The sequence below is a fragment of the Cyprinodon variegatus genome, unplaced genomic scaffold (genome assembly GCF_000732505.1).
Source record: "Cyprinodon variegatus isolate N-32 unplaced genomic scaffold, C_variegatus-1.0 Scaffold7, whole genome shotgun sequence".
NCBI classification, from domain to species: domain Eukaryota; kingdom Metazoa; phylum Chordata; class Actinopteri; order Cyprinodontiformes; family Cyprinodontidae; genus Cyprinodon; species Cyprinodon variegatus.
The window spans coordinates 1,757,134-1,771,953 of NW_015150460.1; the positions used below are offsets into that span (position 1 = coordinate 1,757,134).

Sequence of the window (14,820 nt, forward strand, 5' to 3'; positions counted from 1 at the left end):
TAAATGAGGGTAAAGTTGTAATACCAAAGCAGTTTGCTCTTGCAAATTGCATGATGAAATTAAAAGTGACATTTAAACAGCTGCAACAGGACCTTTTATAGACTTAATAGCGTGTTCTAATATAAAAATTCTTTGACACAGCTGCTTTAGAGAATAAGGAAGAAGACTAGAGCTCTGTTTGTGTTTGAGTGAGAAGGATGCTTTTTAAGGCAGCAATTCACTGCTCAAAATTGTCTAAGCATATTGCAGTTTAATCAGTAGAGTGAATCAGAGTTTATGTTAAAAGGGAACCTGTTTCAAAGACATAACACAACTCCTCAGAATTGTAATAACTAATTGAGATCAAACTAATTGTTTTAAATGTTTTGCAGGTGATTTGGTTTCCAGGGCAATGCATCATCTCCAGCCGTTACACATCAAGAACCCCAGCAATGGGACTCCAGTCCACCAGAAGACCAGCACCACGCTTCACTGGGAACCAGAAGCTCTCTATACCCTGTGTTACTTCATGCATTGCCCGCAGATGGAGTGGGAGAACCCCAACGTGGAGCCATCCAAAGTCACCTTACAGACTGAGAGGTGAGCTACAGAGTTAAAAGAAACAGAATTTAATCAAGAGGAAGACATGAAACTTGGTACACTGCATGAAAAAGAGGTAGTTATCTCCTATAAAAAAGGATGCCTTTAAAGAAGCTGTTTTTTTTTTACTTGTTTTTATTTACATATACCTCCTTTTTTTGCCCTCTTATTCGGGTATAATATACTATAATGACTGTATGTGTTCTTTTGCAACCAGTCATCATAGTTCAAATCAATCTTCTAGAGGAGAAGAAAAAGAATCTGCTTAGCCAGCACAAACCCCTCTCTCTGTTTTTATGTCAGGACTTTCAACCTTTCTGACAAACTACCTTTGTCGCTTACAGACATACAAGTAAAAACATACATTTCCACTTTCTCAGTCAAGACATAAGCTCCAACAGCCTGGCTTGGTCAGGGCTGACACTTGGCTGGGCCTTTGAGCAGTTTGATGGACAGATCCATCTAACATCTTTCTTTGCTCCTTGCTGAAAACGATAAAACTCCGTCCAGCCCACCCTGGGGAGCGCGGGGAATGTCAGGCGCAGTGACACGTCAGCAGACTTTCTATTCCTCTGAGACAAAATGCTATTTAGCATTCAACTGAAAGGTTGGAGACGAGTACCAAGGACCTGAATTACTCCACACTGAACTCTGTGGTTGAATGAGATTTTATATATATATATATATATATATTCTCACCTTTCTGGCCTTTCAGTCCCATTTGAGTTGTTCATTTTTAGAGGAATCGTCCTCTGACGGGTCACACTGAAAGGATAACACAGTGATTACCTACAGTTATTAGATTTAATTTAACAGGTATGCAAAATTTAATTGTTTAAGTTTTAAAAATTTCTGGTTGGAACTAAACATTAACAATCTATGTCTTTGTTTGAAGTGGAATTGTCTAATTATGAATTTGAAAACAGATAAGCTGTGATTTTGCACCACAATTTATAATCTTTTTAATATAAAGGGTTTTTTACCGTAAAAAGTGTAAATATATAGTGGATTGTAACACTCACATGAATATATGTTTGAATTTATTTCTTATCATTTAATTTATTCAGGATAAAGGTAGTTATACTTTTAATGGACACCATTGTTTTGCTTCCATCCATCATTTTCTGGAGGCATGTGAAGTGTTCAGTGGCTTTCAAGGGTTAAATATGAAGAAATTTGGATAAAAAATTTGCAGAGCCTTGAGAATTATTTCACACCAATTTATTATGAATCAGAGCCAAAAGATAAAAATTAAAATACACAGGCAGAATACGGTTCTTGTTGTCCTGCAGGAGAAAATATAGCGATAAAAAACAGAGCGCTGCATGGGCTTATTTTCAGAATGATTATATTGAAATAAAAACTTTTATAATAGATCATAAAGGATGAATAAATTACTCAGTCCATTGCTCAATTTGAGTAAAATTAGGTAACAGCAGAATTTAAGGTTACTGCTTCTAGATCTATTTAAGCTTTCATTTTTCCCTGTAATAAATTTTAGTATTTTTTTTTTGTTGCTGCCTTTCTAATATCTTTAAAGACATCTTTGTTCCCTTTAATTTGAGTCTACAAGCCAAATATGAAATCTAAATCTCTCTTTGATTTTTAATCTCTCTAGGATTTCATCTATTGGGAATATATTCTGTAATATGTATTGCAATAAATTATAATCTCATTATTATTGCTTACTTAAATGGCTGATAATGGTAATTAATAGCGATAGTTTCAAACTGAGAGATTCTAAAAATGTTATATTTGAAAATCTACTCAAAGGATCACTTGTACATGTGTCACAAATAAGTGCAGTTCTTATTTACACCATGCTGATCAAATAAATCATTGTCCTCAATATAATTAATCTGATCTGACATTAGAAGGATTGATGCTGATCATTAGGGAACTGTGCTCTGCTCTCCTCTGCAGGCCGTTCTTGGTTCTGCCTCCGCTGATGGAGTGGATCCGGGTGGCTGTCGCACACACTGAACACAGACGGAGCTTCTCTGTAGACAGCGACGATGTGAGACAGGCCGCCAGGCTGCTTCTGCCCGGTGTGGACTGTGAACCACGACAAATAAAGTAAGAATCACCGAATCCTTTCTGCAACTAGCGGTTGGACTCAAGGGTAGGACTGCAGATTATGAGTACAATTAGTTAAGAATTCACTGTTATTTAAAATAAAATTGTCAACATCAATTTTTGTCATCAAATTTTTTCTACTATAACCAGTTTCTCAGCCTTTCCCTGTGAACTTTAATATCTTGGCAACTAAAAATCTAAATAGAGTCCATCCACATGGCAAAATATGTTATGTATATTTAGGGCTTAAATTCTTAATACATCAAATATTGCATCCTCTAAAGGTGTTCATTTGTGACAATGCATATAAAGTTTATTTGAACTGTGATTATGGTTTGATATATTGTGCAGAGCTAGTTCCAAGAGAGAAATCCATACTGATTGTGGCTGGAAAGTAATTAGATTCACCAGACGTTCATCTAAATATAACTGAATATCATCAGCATATGAATTAATCAATGATAAATTACTGAATTCAATAGGAGCCAAATTATTTTCTTCTTCAACAATGGAGAATAACGGTATATTTTATTCTTTTTTAAGGTTTTGCTTTGGTCTTACCTTGATACCTTTCACATGTATTGTAGCCTAATAGACAAAACAAAGAGAATATTCTTGTAAATAATCTTTCAGTTTCAAGTGAAAATGAAGTCAAATAGGGGAGATCTTTTTGTTCAGTATTGCTTTGCTCTAAAAACTATTCTGAATACCCTTTTTGGCATAATTAACACCTGCAGACCTGCTAAGATTTCACATCTTATCAAGTAGTCATTTTCTTATATCTAATGGGGGAAAAAACTACTTCTTCTTCATCACTTTCCTTTTGGACCATGTATGATCATTGCTAATATTCTCATTGGCCACTTTTATCTTGAATCCCTGCTGTTGCAATAAACATGTTCAAGAAAAATTATTCCTACGTAGTGGATGGATTAAGAAAAATGTTGGAACTCTATAAATCTCAGACCAGGAAAGACACCAAGAATAAATACTTGCAAATATGGAAGTTGAGACCTTTTTGCACATAATCGAGAGCAATTTCCTATGTAGATAAAAAAAAAAACTAGTCAAAGATAAATGTAAAAAACTTGATGAATTGGTGTTTATTGAACTAACTTGTTTAACTGTATCCAATGCTTCTAATTATGATCATTTTACCCAGTTATATATAAACCCAGTATAAAGTAAACAGAAAATGTCTAAGCTCTGAACCCTGTGGTACTCCTTAATTCCCAATACTTCCAATTGACACAGTGAGAGGTGGTTTGTTTTGTAAAGTAATTTGAATACAAAAATGTACTTTTCAGACTTTTAAATAATAAAAGCCATAGTATAGTAATATTGTGTTAAGCACTGATGGCGAAGAACTAAAAGCAGTACTTAGAAGTGTTGATTTGATGATTTTAAAACATTCAAATTTTCTCTCAAAAATGTAACCTACCTGCTTCAGAAGCTCAGCTTAAAGTAACTAGTAAAAAGAAACATGAGAATTTATGGTTCTGTGCACAAATACTTTCTCAGCTGAACCCTCTGATGCTATAAAATAAGCCTGATAAAAGTAGTGAATTTCTTTTTCTTCACATACAGTAGTAGCCATTCAAAATTTCCCCACTTTCCTTGATGGGCTCTTGGCTGGTCCTCTACAATTCTATTTTAAACGTCAATCTTTGCACTAAAATATTATTTCTGTCAGGATTTGTGGACATTAAGATCTAAAGAGAAGTGTCATCTCCTGGTCAGACTCTGTAATTCAGTGAAAGGGAGGAGTCGGAGTAAAAAAAAAAAATGCAAGCCAGTGGCTGGGAGTTGGAGGGGAGTAAGCTGCCATTCGGCTGGCTTTAACTGGGAATGGCGATTTTGAATGGCTGCTACTGTACACTACAACAACTGAGAGTCTTGGTGCAGGTAAAGAAACATCCCATGCATAACCTGTAGAAAGATCTGATGAAATACAATATATAATAGGTAGGTAGGGAGATTTTGGCTTCTGCTAAGATTTCTTTTGCAGTAAAGAGGACTTTCCAGCAAACTATGGAACATTAATGTTTAAATGGGCTGTAAAATTCTTGGAATACTAAGGTGGTTAGACAGGACTAGTAGCAAATAAAACACATGGTTTTGAGAAAAGAGAAAGTGGTAAGGGAGAGCTGAGATGTATGTATGCTGTTTATAGAGTTTAGTAAAAAAGAGATAAAGGTTAGGAGGAGTGCTTTAATGAACAAACGGGTATAATTGGGTATTTTCTTCATTTTTCACCAATCGACCTTTTATTTTGTTTGTCTCTGATCCATTTGATCACTCGCCATTAAAAAATAGAAGAAGACTTTTGACTTTTAATAGCACTTTATTTACACAATTCAAACATATAAACAATTGATGTAAAAACAAGTGTCAGTTAAAACTATTAAATGAGGAGCTTGTTAATAACAGTGGGATCCTGTTGCGTTTTAGTTTGATTTCTGGTATCTTTTGGGAATCTAATTTTGTGTGCATTTTGAAAACTTTAAAACGTAGTTTAAATTTCTTTATTCCTATCATGGTGTTGTCTGTTGGACAGTAGGATTGAAAACTGTTTGCACTTTAGGGTACAGGTTCTGACTGTCCTTGTGCTGTGAGGAAGTATGTTCTTTAGCCCAGCTGATCTTTTGCAAGTGTGGATGTCCACTGAAATACGCCTTGAAATCGACTAAAACACCTCGCGGTCAATTCGATTCATGACTCATCCTTTTTTGCATTAAATAACTCAAAGTAACTTTTACTCAAATTACATTTTAAATGAAGTAATTTTGTACTTTTACTTGAGTAAATTTTGAGATGGGTAATTTTACTTTTACTCTGAGTAAAATTTAGGCAAAGTAAAGATACTTTTACTCAATTACAATTTTTTAGTACTCTTTCCACCTCTGTATGTTTGTAGGTTTTGTTCACCATGGAAATATTGTCTAATATAATATCAGTGAGTCCTCTCCTATGTTTAAATATCTCTGCCAGGATGTCTTCTTTTATTTTATTTTTCTTTTTAGACAACACAGCATGTGTCTCTTACAGCACCAGTGATTTTGAGATATTCTTTTGTCACAGAGCCATGGGTTAAGAGTCCTCCCACTCCAAACATTTGCAGAGACATAACAGAACGGTGAAGGTGTTCGGTTACCAATTAGCATCTCTTTTCAAATGCCAGATATAATTGTCAGTTCGAATCAGATGCATATTATGAAGAGGTTCCTCTACGACCCTGTTGGGAACTACATCAGCACCAGCTGTTCACAGCATCAATTAAGACTCATTACAGAGAAATAACGAGTCACAGCAGAAGCCTCACCTGGAGAAGGCAGAAAACTGAGAACTCAGAGTCCAAAAGGAGCGGATTGTCTCTAAATGTAAACAGCTCAATGCATATAATGTTATTTTTTCTGGCTTAAAATGTAGAAAGTTGAGCAACAATCATTCCCCCTCTCTTACCACATACAAAGGAAGATGTATACCTACTGATCCCCAGATCTATTTCTGAGACAAGCCCCCACTTAGTCACAATAATGTCTCTTCCGCTTTCATCTGCAGAGCTGAAGATTGTTTCTGTGCTGCACGGAAGCTGGATGCAGCCTCCACAGAGGCCAAGTTCCTGCAGGATCTGGGCTTCAGGATGCTCAACTGTGGACGGACAGACCTCGTCAAACAAGCCGTCAACCTGCTGGGGCCCGATGGCATTAACAGCATGAGCGAGCAGGTATGACACTTCACACGCTCTCCTACACGTATATGCTGTTTGCAGCTCTAACAGCCCACTTGTTTACACCAGTGCTGCTCGAGCACAATGAATTATGAGCCTGTAACAAGTGTTACATGGCAGATCAGTGCATGTTTGCTCACATACTTGGCAATCACCTCTTCTCTGTGAGCAAAGCACTAAATAATTAATGCTTTATACTTATTTGTTGGTTTGGATGATAAAGTATTCAGATTAGCTCCAGATAAGTGGTAGTTTCTCTGATAGATGTGTTATTGGATTCATCCGTACTGACAGATGTTGACCCATTTTCTGTAGAGATTGTTTTGGATCATAGTCTTTCACTAAACTTTTTCATTCATCCCTTCATGAGAAAAGGATTCATTCATTCATTCTTTTGTCAATCAGCGTGTCGGTTCTTCTGTCTGCCAGTTCAGCCACCCGTCTCTGTCCTGGGCATCATTTTGATTGCATGTTTAAAACCCTAGAAAATAAAAAGGGAGATGTTGTTCACAAAAAGTTACTAGAATAAAAAAAAAATTAACATTCTATATTTATTTTATGCAGGTGCTAGCAAGTTTTGTGATTTAATTAAAAAGTATGTTCTTCTGCAAAGTGTTTAATTGAATCAGGGCCAATTATATTTACTTATTTCTGGAGTCCAGACAGAGGATTTAATCTTATTTTACCTTAAACGTTATTGATAAATAAAACAGAAACCATAATTATATAAAATAAAAGAGGCAAACTCAAGTAATTATTTTTAAATCACTGCGTGTGTCTTTACTTATGATTAAGCCCCATTTTTGATGGAAATGACCCTCTGTAACTTCAGGGCCCTTTACAACCTCACTTATTTCCTGTAGATAATCAGAATTGCCTCAAAATAGCGTCCTTTCTGCAAGATCGACTGTGGAGGTGGTCATCTTATATCCCGGTGTGTCACCGTATGCACGGAGCTCTTGCTGCGTTCTTTTCCACCCACACACATTATTTTTCCGAGCTTCAGGTGCAAGCCTCATTAGATGTATGAATGAAATAAAAAAAATAAAAAGTATGAAAACTTTACTGAAAACCAGGCAGGGAGTTTGTTTCATTTATCAGAGCTGCTGAAGTGTTTTTAACAAGCTTCCGTAAAGCAGACTTCAATCATACATCCAACTCGGGGCCGTTATGTTCAACAGAGGCCTTTTATGACCAACTTCCACCCCTCTGCAGCAATTTATGTTGGAGACTTATATCCCTCATGTGGTGATTCAATCTTAAGCATTTCTTGGATAACCGATCCACTTAATCAGTCGGCTGTTAGGGACACTGATGGTCGCCACGATGAGTTCAGATATTGAGGTATTTAAAGGGAGAAATATAAGGATATAAAACTCTAATTTGATACAAATTATAGTGCTTTGCAAAACTGTTTCCACCCTTTTACCTTTTTTCTCCTTACTTAGAAATACAAACTTAGTGTTGTAGACAAAGTGTATTGATTGCTGAAGAGGAAGGAAAATTATACACTTTATTCTTTTAATGTATGACAAATAAAAATCTGGCTGAATCATGCATTTGTGTTCAAGTCCTTGGAGTCAGTAGTTGGTAAAACCACCTCTCTGCAATTATAGCAGCTGGTAGGAAATGCTTTGTTTGTCAAGACTAAAGTTTTTCCCATTTACTAAGATTGTGACCCTTGAAAGGCATATTTTTTCCCTCTCCTTCACATTTTGTTTTCTCAAAATGTAAAATGTGCCTTTTATACGTTTCTAAAAAGAAACACTAAAGGTTTTAAAGCAGTTAAGTGAGAGATTGCCTTGAGGATCTAAATCGATGTTTACCAGGCGTAGCTTAAGAATAAAAAGGTTGCATTAGCTTTCACTTAGCTCCACAAGGAATCGCAGATTCCTCCATTGACTGAGGAAGGTGGAAATTCCCAAATGGATCTGATGTGTGGATGCAGTAAAAGTGGGATATCGACCGAGCCCGGCAGCAGTCGGACTGGTAGAAGTGCTGCAGTATCAGGTTAAGATATCTTTTTATCTCTGCAAGCATTTCATGTGAAAATACAAGGTTTTCATTTCTGGTTTGTTTCTGATGAAGTTAAGTGATACAAAGGGAAAAAGACAAGTTTCTCTTCTAAGACTTTAAGGCTTCAGCTTCAGAGCTGCGGCAGGTTAAGTAGCTTTAGCATTATATTCTAATAGTTAATTTACGGCAAAACAGCAAACATCTTGTCATAAATGAATAATTCTTTAAATTTATCGAGAAATAAATAAGCAAAGATTTCCATGCATCCATTGTCTGCACCAGCTTATTCTTGTAGGGTTTCAGGGAGTCTGATGCCTAAATCTCTATTGTTCATTTGGTGAGAAGCAGGTTAAATTCTGAAAAGGTTGCCAACCCAGGGTCTGTCATTGTTTTTGTACTGCAAAAACTTAAACTGTGCCACTGTGATATGTACATATATATATTTATATATGTATTGTCTTTGTTACTGAATTGTATTGAGTTATTTGTGGTGTATAGACCATCAGGAATCTGAGCTTTTTGCTGACGTGTCACGCTCTCATCAGACTGCAGCACGTCAGCAAAACTCGCAAGCAGCGATTTTTAAGGATAATAACTTAAGTTGGCTTCTAAATGAGCCACCTTTTAATTAGTTTTGATTTTTGTTTATTTATTCAATAAAGTTAATAAGAAGTATGATTGCTCAATCTATCTGAACTCCAGCAATATCTAAAGATACTTGGCACTGATTGCAATGAAACATTTTGCAGAAGAACTTATTTTCCTTTTTTAAATGCAATTTAAAACCAGCTGGCACCTGTAAGATACAGCTGATATTTTTTTTCCTTGTAACTTTATTTTTTACTTTTTGCATTGATAACTGTTGGAAAAACTTTTGATCAGTAACGAAGGAAGGAAGGAAGGAAGGAAGGAAGGAAGGAAGGAAGGAAGGAAGGAAGGAAGGAGCGAGCCTTACTATATTTTTTATTAAATAAGATAAACCTTGTATTAAAAGCAAAAAAGGAAAATCCTTTCCTGTGCAGAGAACATTATGGCATTAGACTTTATGGACCTATTGGACCTTCTCAAATCTGCAGCACATCTTTATTCAACATCCTTCTTTCCTATAAAACTTTGATGTAGAAGCGTTTCATGCAGCCCTCTCATCTGCCCTGCAGGGAATGACCCCCCTCATGTACGCCTGCGTGCGAGGTGATGAGGCCATGGTCCAGATGCTGCTGGACGCAGGAGCAGACATCAACAGCGAGGTCAGTGTCCCATCTGTCTAACTTGTCGCAATAATTTCACACTTTTCGTTAAAGTTTAATGTTTCATTCACTTTTGTTTCTGTGACATCTTTCAACCCCACATTTCCCCTCCTCTGTGGTCTCTGTCTCACCTGCTCTGAGCTCGCTCGCTACTCTCCACTCTCCCAGCAGCTTGTTACACAAAGTGCGCTGATGATAAACGATTATCATTTGTCGGTTTCTCTTCCCACTGATACTGAATAATAATCCGCTGATAGTCCCTCAGCTCCAACCATCACTTCATTTCATTTCACACTGCAGATATCCAGCAGCAGTTTGCTTTATGGCGCATCAATAATACACCTCTGCTATACAAGCAGGTGCACTTTGTGTAACTTACTGCAGCATACTGCATGAACTTTATTGCGCTTATTTGTTATGTTGAAATAAGACAGAAGAAGGAGGCTTTGCAATCATAAATCATGCTTTTTTTTTCTTTTTCTTCTCCACAGTTTGTCCTTCGTGTTTGTATTGCTGCTTTAATCTTCACTTTAGTTATGTTCTGCTTAACTAAAAGAAACTCTCATCTTTTTTTCCCATTTGCTTACAGTCAGTAGTTGTGATGGCTCCTTTAGATTCTTCCCTGTGATGACTCAGAAGCAAAGCATGGTTAAACTCATTCAAGATTTAATTGGTGAATTGATATTCACTTAATTTAGAACCCGTGTGTCTTTTCTGAAGGAAAGACAGTTTGATGTTTAATTTCAAACTCTGATTTGTAGCAGATATGCTAAAGCTGATGCAGGATTTTTCATACAATAGGCTAAAATTTCATCCTTAAAGACTGCAACCCTCCACTGGTTGCCCTGTCCTGTTTTACACATTGTGTATTTTTTACTTTTGTTGGTTGTATAGTGTTAGTGGTATGAAAGGTGCTTTTAATAAGATGTATTATTATTATTATTAGATGAAAACCTTCCGTTTGTATATATGAATGATTTCTGCACCTCCACCATCTGTTTCAGCTTTCCCTTGATATATGAGCACTTGGGACCAATCTTAAAAAGATTCACTGTTCTTACACCTTTTGGTTCAAAATATTTTACAAACCATTTTTTTACAATGGAAAAAAACAATATAAAATAAAATATACTATTATAAAATATACAATATACAAAAACACTGTTGTGGTTAACAAAATGAAATATTAGATATTTGGAACTCGTCCTCAAGGATGTGCATTTCATTAAACTCCTTTTCCCTTATATTTTTTTCTCTGTTCTAAAATAAAGTAAATCTGGAAACTCACACGAAGAGAAAAGACAATTAAAAGAAATTTATTGATCCAATATTTTAGTCTTTGGCGCTCAGACCGCGGCAGGAAACATAGCGCTGAATTTTTGATTTATATGCATGAACAGGGCTGTTTCACCCCAGGCCTGAAACTGGTGGCGGAGTGGAAATAGATGAAGTTGGTCAGTCTGTAGACTGCTGGTTGGCGAGACGGTCTGCTGAGCTTTAAAGCGAGATCCAGTGGACTGCGTGAGCTGATGCTAGAGCTTTACTCAGGGACCTGGAAGATGGAAGTCCAGCCTGGATAACACAGGTTTAGAGAACCTGTCCATGATGCGTAAGCTTGTAGCGACAGTGGAGAGGAAAAACCCCATTGGGAAGAAACCTCTGGCAGAACCAGGCTCAATATGGCAGTCTTCTGCCATAACGGTTAAAATGAGACGCGGAACGCAGTAAGAGTCTGGGAGGAATGACACTCTGATCAAGTTTTAGCGACGATGGTGGAGGAGGGGCTGGAGACGGGTTGAAATGGGGTCATCCAAATGAAGTCACACAGCGCAGCCACCGCCTGTGCAGGAAGTAGCAGAAGAGTTGTGGACCGGAGGATTTTTAAGATAAACTTTGGATACTGATTGGCTTTCGTGGAGCCGTGGTTCAAGCTGATTGGCTGTGTATTAGGAGGATGAAGGCGAGTGATCAGCTTATTCAGTTGAACTTCCGCCTTGGCTCCATATAATAAATTCATGTTAGTAAATTGTTAGAACACCTCTACATGTATTCCCAAGTTGAAGGATGTTTTCACTTTTTTAAATTCCTTCATGTTTGTTATGCTCCTAACTATGGAATTTAGGCTGAACACCATGTGGAAATGAAAAGAGATGTCACATACTTTCAGGAGGCAGACTTTAGATACTAATCTAAAATCTGGAGATCTTAAAAGAATTTCAAACCAATCAACCTCCTTTCTTCAAAATAGACTATTATGCTAAATTGTCCAGACATGGCTATCCATAGTGCTTCCCTATAGCATTTCTAAGATATTCTAAGAGAAGTGTCCATCTATCTGACTCTTGCAAGTGTTGATATAAAAATGCATGTCTTACCACTATAAGTTAAATTGTGGGTGTGCAAGTGTAACACCTTTGCTGTGTAAAAAAAAAAAAAAAAAACAGTTGAAAAAAAGTTTAAACACCAAATTGAGGACGGAGACAAAATAAAAGCCTCATGTAATAATTTTTATTTGACAGATGAATCTAAAAGTGAAACATTTGGCCTCTAGAAGAGAAGTCATAATGCATTCTTACTGCAGCAAATCATCCTCATGAATTCTGCTGAGTACAGAGAAGCTGTTTGAGCAAAATGTGAGACCAAAATTATAAAATGCAGTCGACCCAGAACTTTTCCCTGCCAATAAACACTGGTCAAAAACATAGATGTCAATCTAACAATACTATCTGAAAACTTTCAGATTAAAACTTTAATTCTATCATTGAAGACAAAATTGCTCCTGCAACAATGGTTTAAAAGGCTACCAGAATGAAACTTTGGGAAAAAGTTTCATAAAGCTTGTGGAGGTATTTATCAAGGCAACTTTGAATTATAACACGCGAGCATTAATTTTAGGGGTTGTTTAAAATCATCAAAATTACTGTAGCCTAACATATATAATGTTTGACAGTAGACTGACAGCAGAAATGTCGAAATAGTTCTTATAGAGTGTTCTTCTAGCAACCTGTCTATAGGTGCAATATGGAGCTGTGTGCGCTTTGACTCCTCCCATTCTGAAATGGAGAATATATATAGCTAATTTTATCATTATGGTGAACTGCCTTTTACCTGCAGGAGAGCTCTTCAAGACCCTACAGAGACCATCAATGCTCTGGCTAATGCTTAATGATGTGTTGGTCTTATTAGTAGCCTGAAGAACTATTATCCAAAGTAGCTTTGCTTTACATCACCTGTCTTTAAACACGTTTATATTTCAGTGGTTTAAATGTTTTCATAGTCCTGAAAAATAAAATTTTCAAAATGCATGACCTGTGATCTAAAGCAAATGGAAATAAAGTAATAACACCCATGAAAATGATACATATTCTTGCATTAATGAATAGATGTAGATAATGATTTTTCTAAAGTTTTATGAGTCGAGCCTTTAATTAAGGTAAAAAAAAAAAAAAACGGATGATTCAGCACTTTACAGGCGGTTCTTGTCTCAGATTTTTCTCCTTTTCTGCTCAGGCCGCCTGTAATTATAGAGTCATTAATAATTCATATCATTAAACAATAAAATACAAACAGTCCCGCTGCTGTTTAGCATCAGAGCCCAAATGAAGTGCGACATCATATTAAATACCTGTTTTACCCCTGAGTGTTTTTTGTAAATAATTGCATAAGTTTATTTAAGGAATGAAACTGATCAAAACCCACAGAACAACATCCTTGATTTGCTTCTGAGTCTGCGCTCCAAGTCCTGCATGTGTTTGTTGTCGCTGTCACTTCTTTTCTCTGGTTTCTTTTGTTGTTGAGATGAAACTCCATGAAAACATGGAGCCAGACAGACACAGCAAAGTGCACAACGAAAACCTTGTCCAGGCAGATGCTTCACGCTTAGACTGAGGATTTGAGATGAGAGGAAGAATTAGAGCTGCTAAAGATTTTCTGTAAAACTCAAGAGGAAAATCTCCCCCTGTCATCTTGCCCTCTTTTGCTTACAGCTCTCCTGCATACTGCTTCCTCCCCCATCTTTGCCCTTTTCCTGAGCTCTGATTGTTATAACAGCTTTTTATCTCTCTCCCTGAACTTCACCTATGACTTCCCAGGTGCCAAGCACAGTAAACAAGCACCCCTCAGTTTATCCCGAAACGCGCCAGGCGACGCCACTCACGTTCGCCGTGTTGCACGGACACATCCCTGTCGTGCAGGTAGTTACGTTAATGACCTGTAAGCACTAACCTCTGGCCCCCTGCCCTCACCTTTGTACTAAAAACAATAAGATAATGATCATGATTGCTGTGATGCATTATTAATAATGCCAATAGTCCTTTTATTGCTCCTTCGTTGGGCCTGTCTGTGCTGTGTTTACTGAGGGGACTCAGATATTTGGTGCAGCTCAGAATTTTTTAGGTTGGGGTTTTTACTAGATGATTGCCTGTAGGGCTGCAACAACAATCATTTTGAATATCGATTAATCTGTTGATTATTTTTTAGACTAAGCTTCCTTAAAGATTTTCTTTTATAGATTTATAGATGAAGAGATACAGACTATTAATAGGTAATCCACAGAACACCAATTTGAAAAAATCTGAACAATCCTTTAAGAAAAAGTGCATATATGTAAATCTATATACCCAGGATTGTAGAAGTTGGAAACTCCTTTAACTGAGCTGTAAAGAGCAGCTCAGGCCAGCCTGGTACACAGCCTCAGGGATGCCAAATGTTTTACTGGAGTAGTGGTTCTTATGCACATTATTGCCTTTAGGATTTTAAGATCATTAATATTTATGACCACAATCAGAGTTTTGGCACTAGGAAAAGAAGTTCTTCCTCCTCAGCTCAACATCAATAGAGCCGAATAAGAAGACGAGGCTAGAAGTGCAGTTTATATTCAGGCAGTCGAGGCTTTTACTCTTGCCAAACTGAGATGTAACACCCCATCTCTCCCGTGCTTGTTTTCCCTCTCTATGTTCTCCCGTCTTGTTTGTTTCCCTCCTCCATCTCTCCAACAGTTACTGCTGGATAACAGAGCCAGTGTGGAGGGCGCCCTGCAGGATGGGGCGGAGAACTACACGGAGACGCCGCTCCAACTAGCTGCTGCTGCAGGTAAACACACACAGGCGGCATAGACTGTAATCTAGCTCATAGCTCCTATTCCTGACGGTGGCATGCGCTGTCTCATTTAAT

General features: G+C 37.1%; 1 protein-coding gene across 2 annotated transcripts in view; it reads left to right on the forward strand.

The window, feature by feature from the left end:
- The window catches only part of LOC107085855 (ankyrin repeat and BTB/POZ domain-containing protein BTBD11-A), a 229,254-nt gene that overhangs the window by 196,494 nt on the left and 17,940 nt on the right, over positions 1-14,820 (forward strand). The window contains exons 3-8 of one of the 2 annotated variants that reach the window (XM_015376468.1): positions 372-579; positions 2,503-2,655; positions 6,217-6,382; positions 9,559-9,648; positions 13,740-13,841; positions 14,646-14,739. In XM_015376468.1, coding sequence (XP_015231954.1) covers positions 372-579; positions 2,503-2,655; positions 6,217-6,382; positions 9,559-9,648; positions 13,740-13,841; positions 14,646-14,739 — 813 coding nt within the window. The remainder of the gene's footprint in view (positions 1-371; positions 580-2,502; positions 2,656-6,216; positions 6,383-9,558; positions 9,649-13,739; positions 13,842-14,645; positions 14,740-14,820) is intronic. The other variant, XM_015376476.1, reaches the window with a different exon arrangement.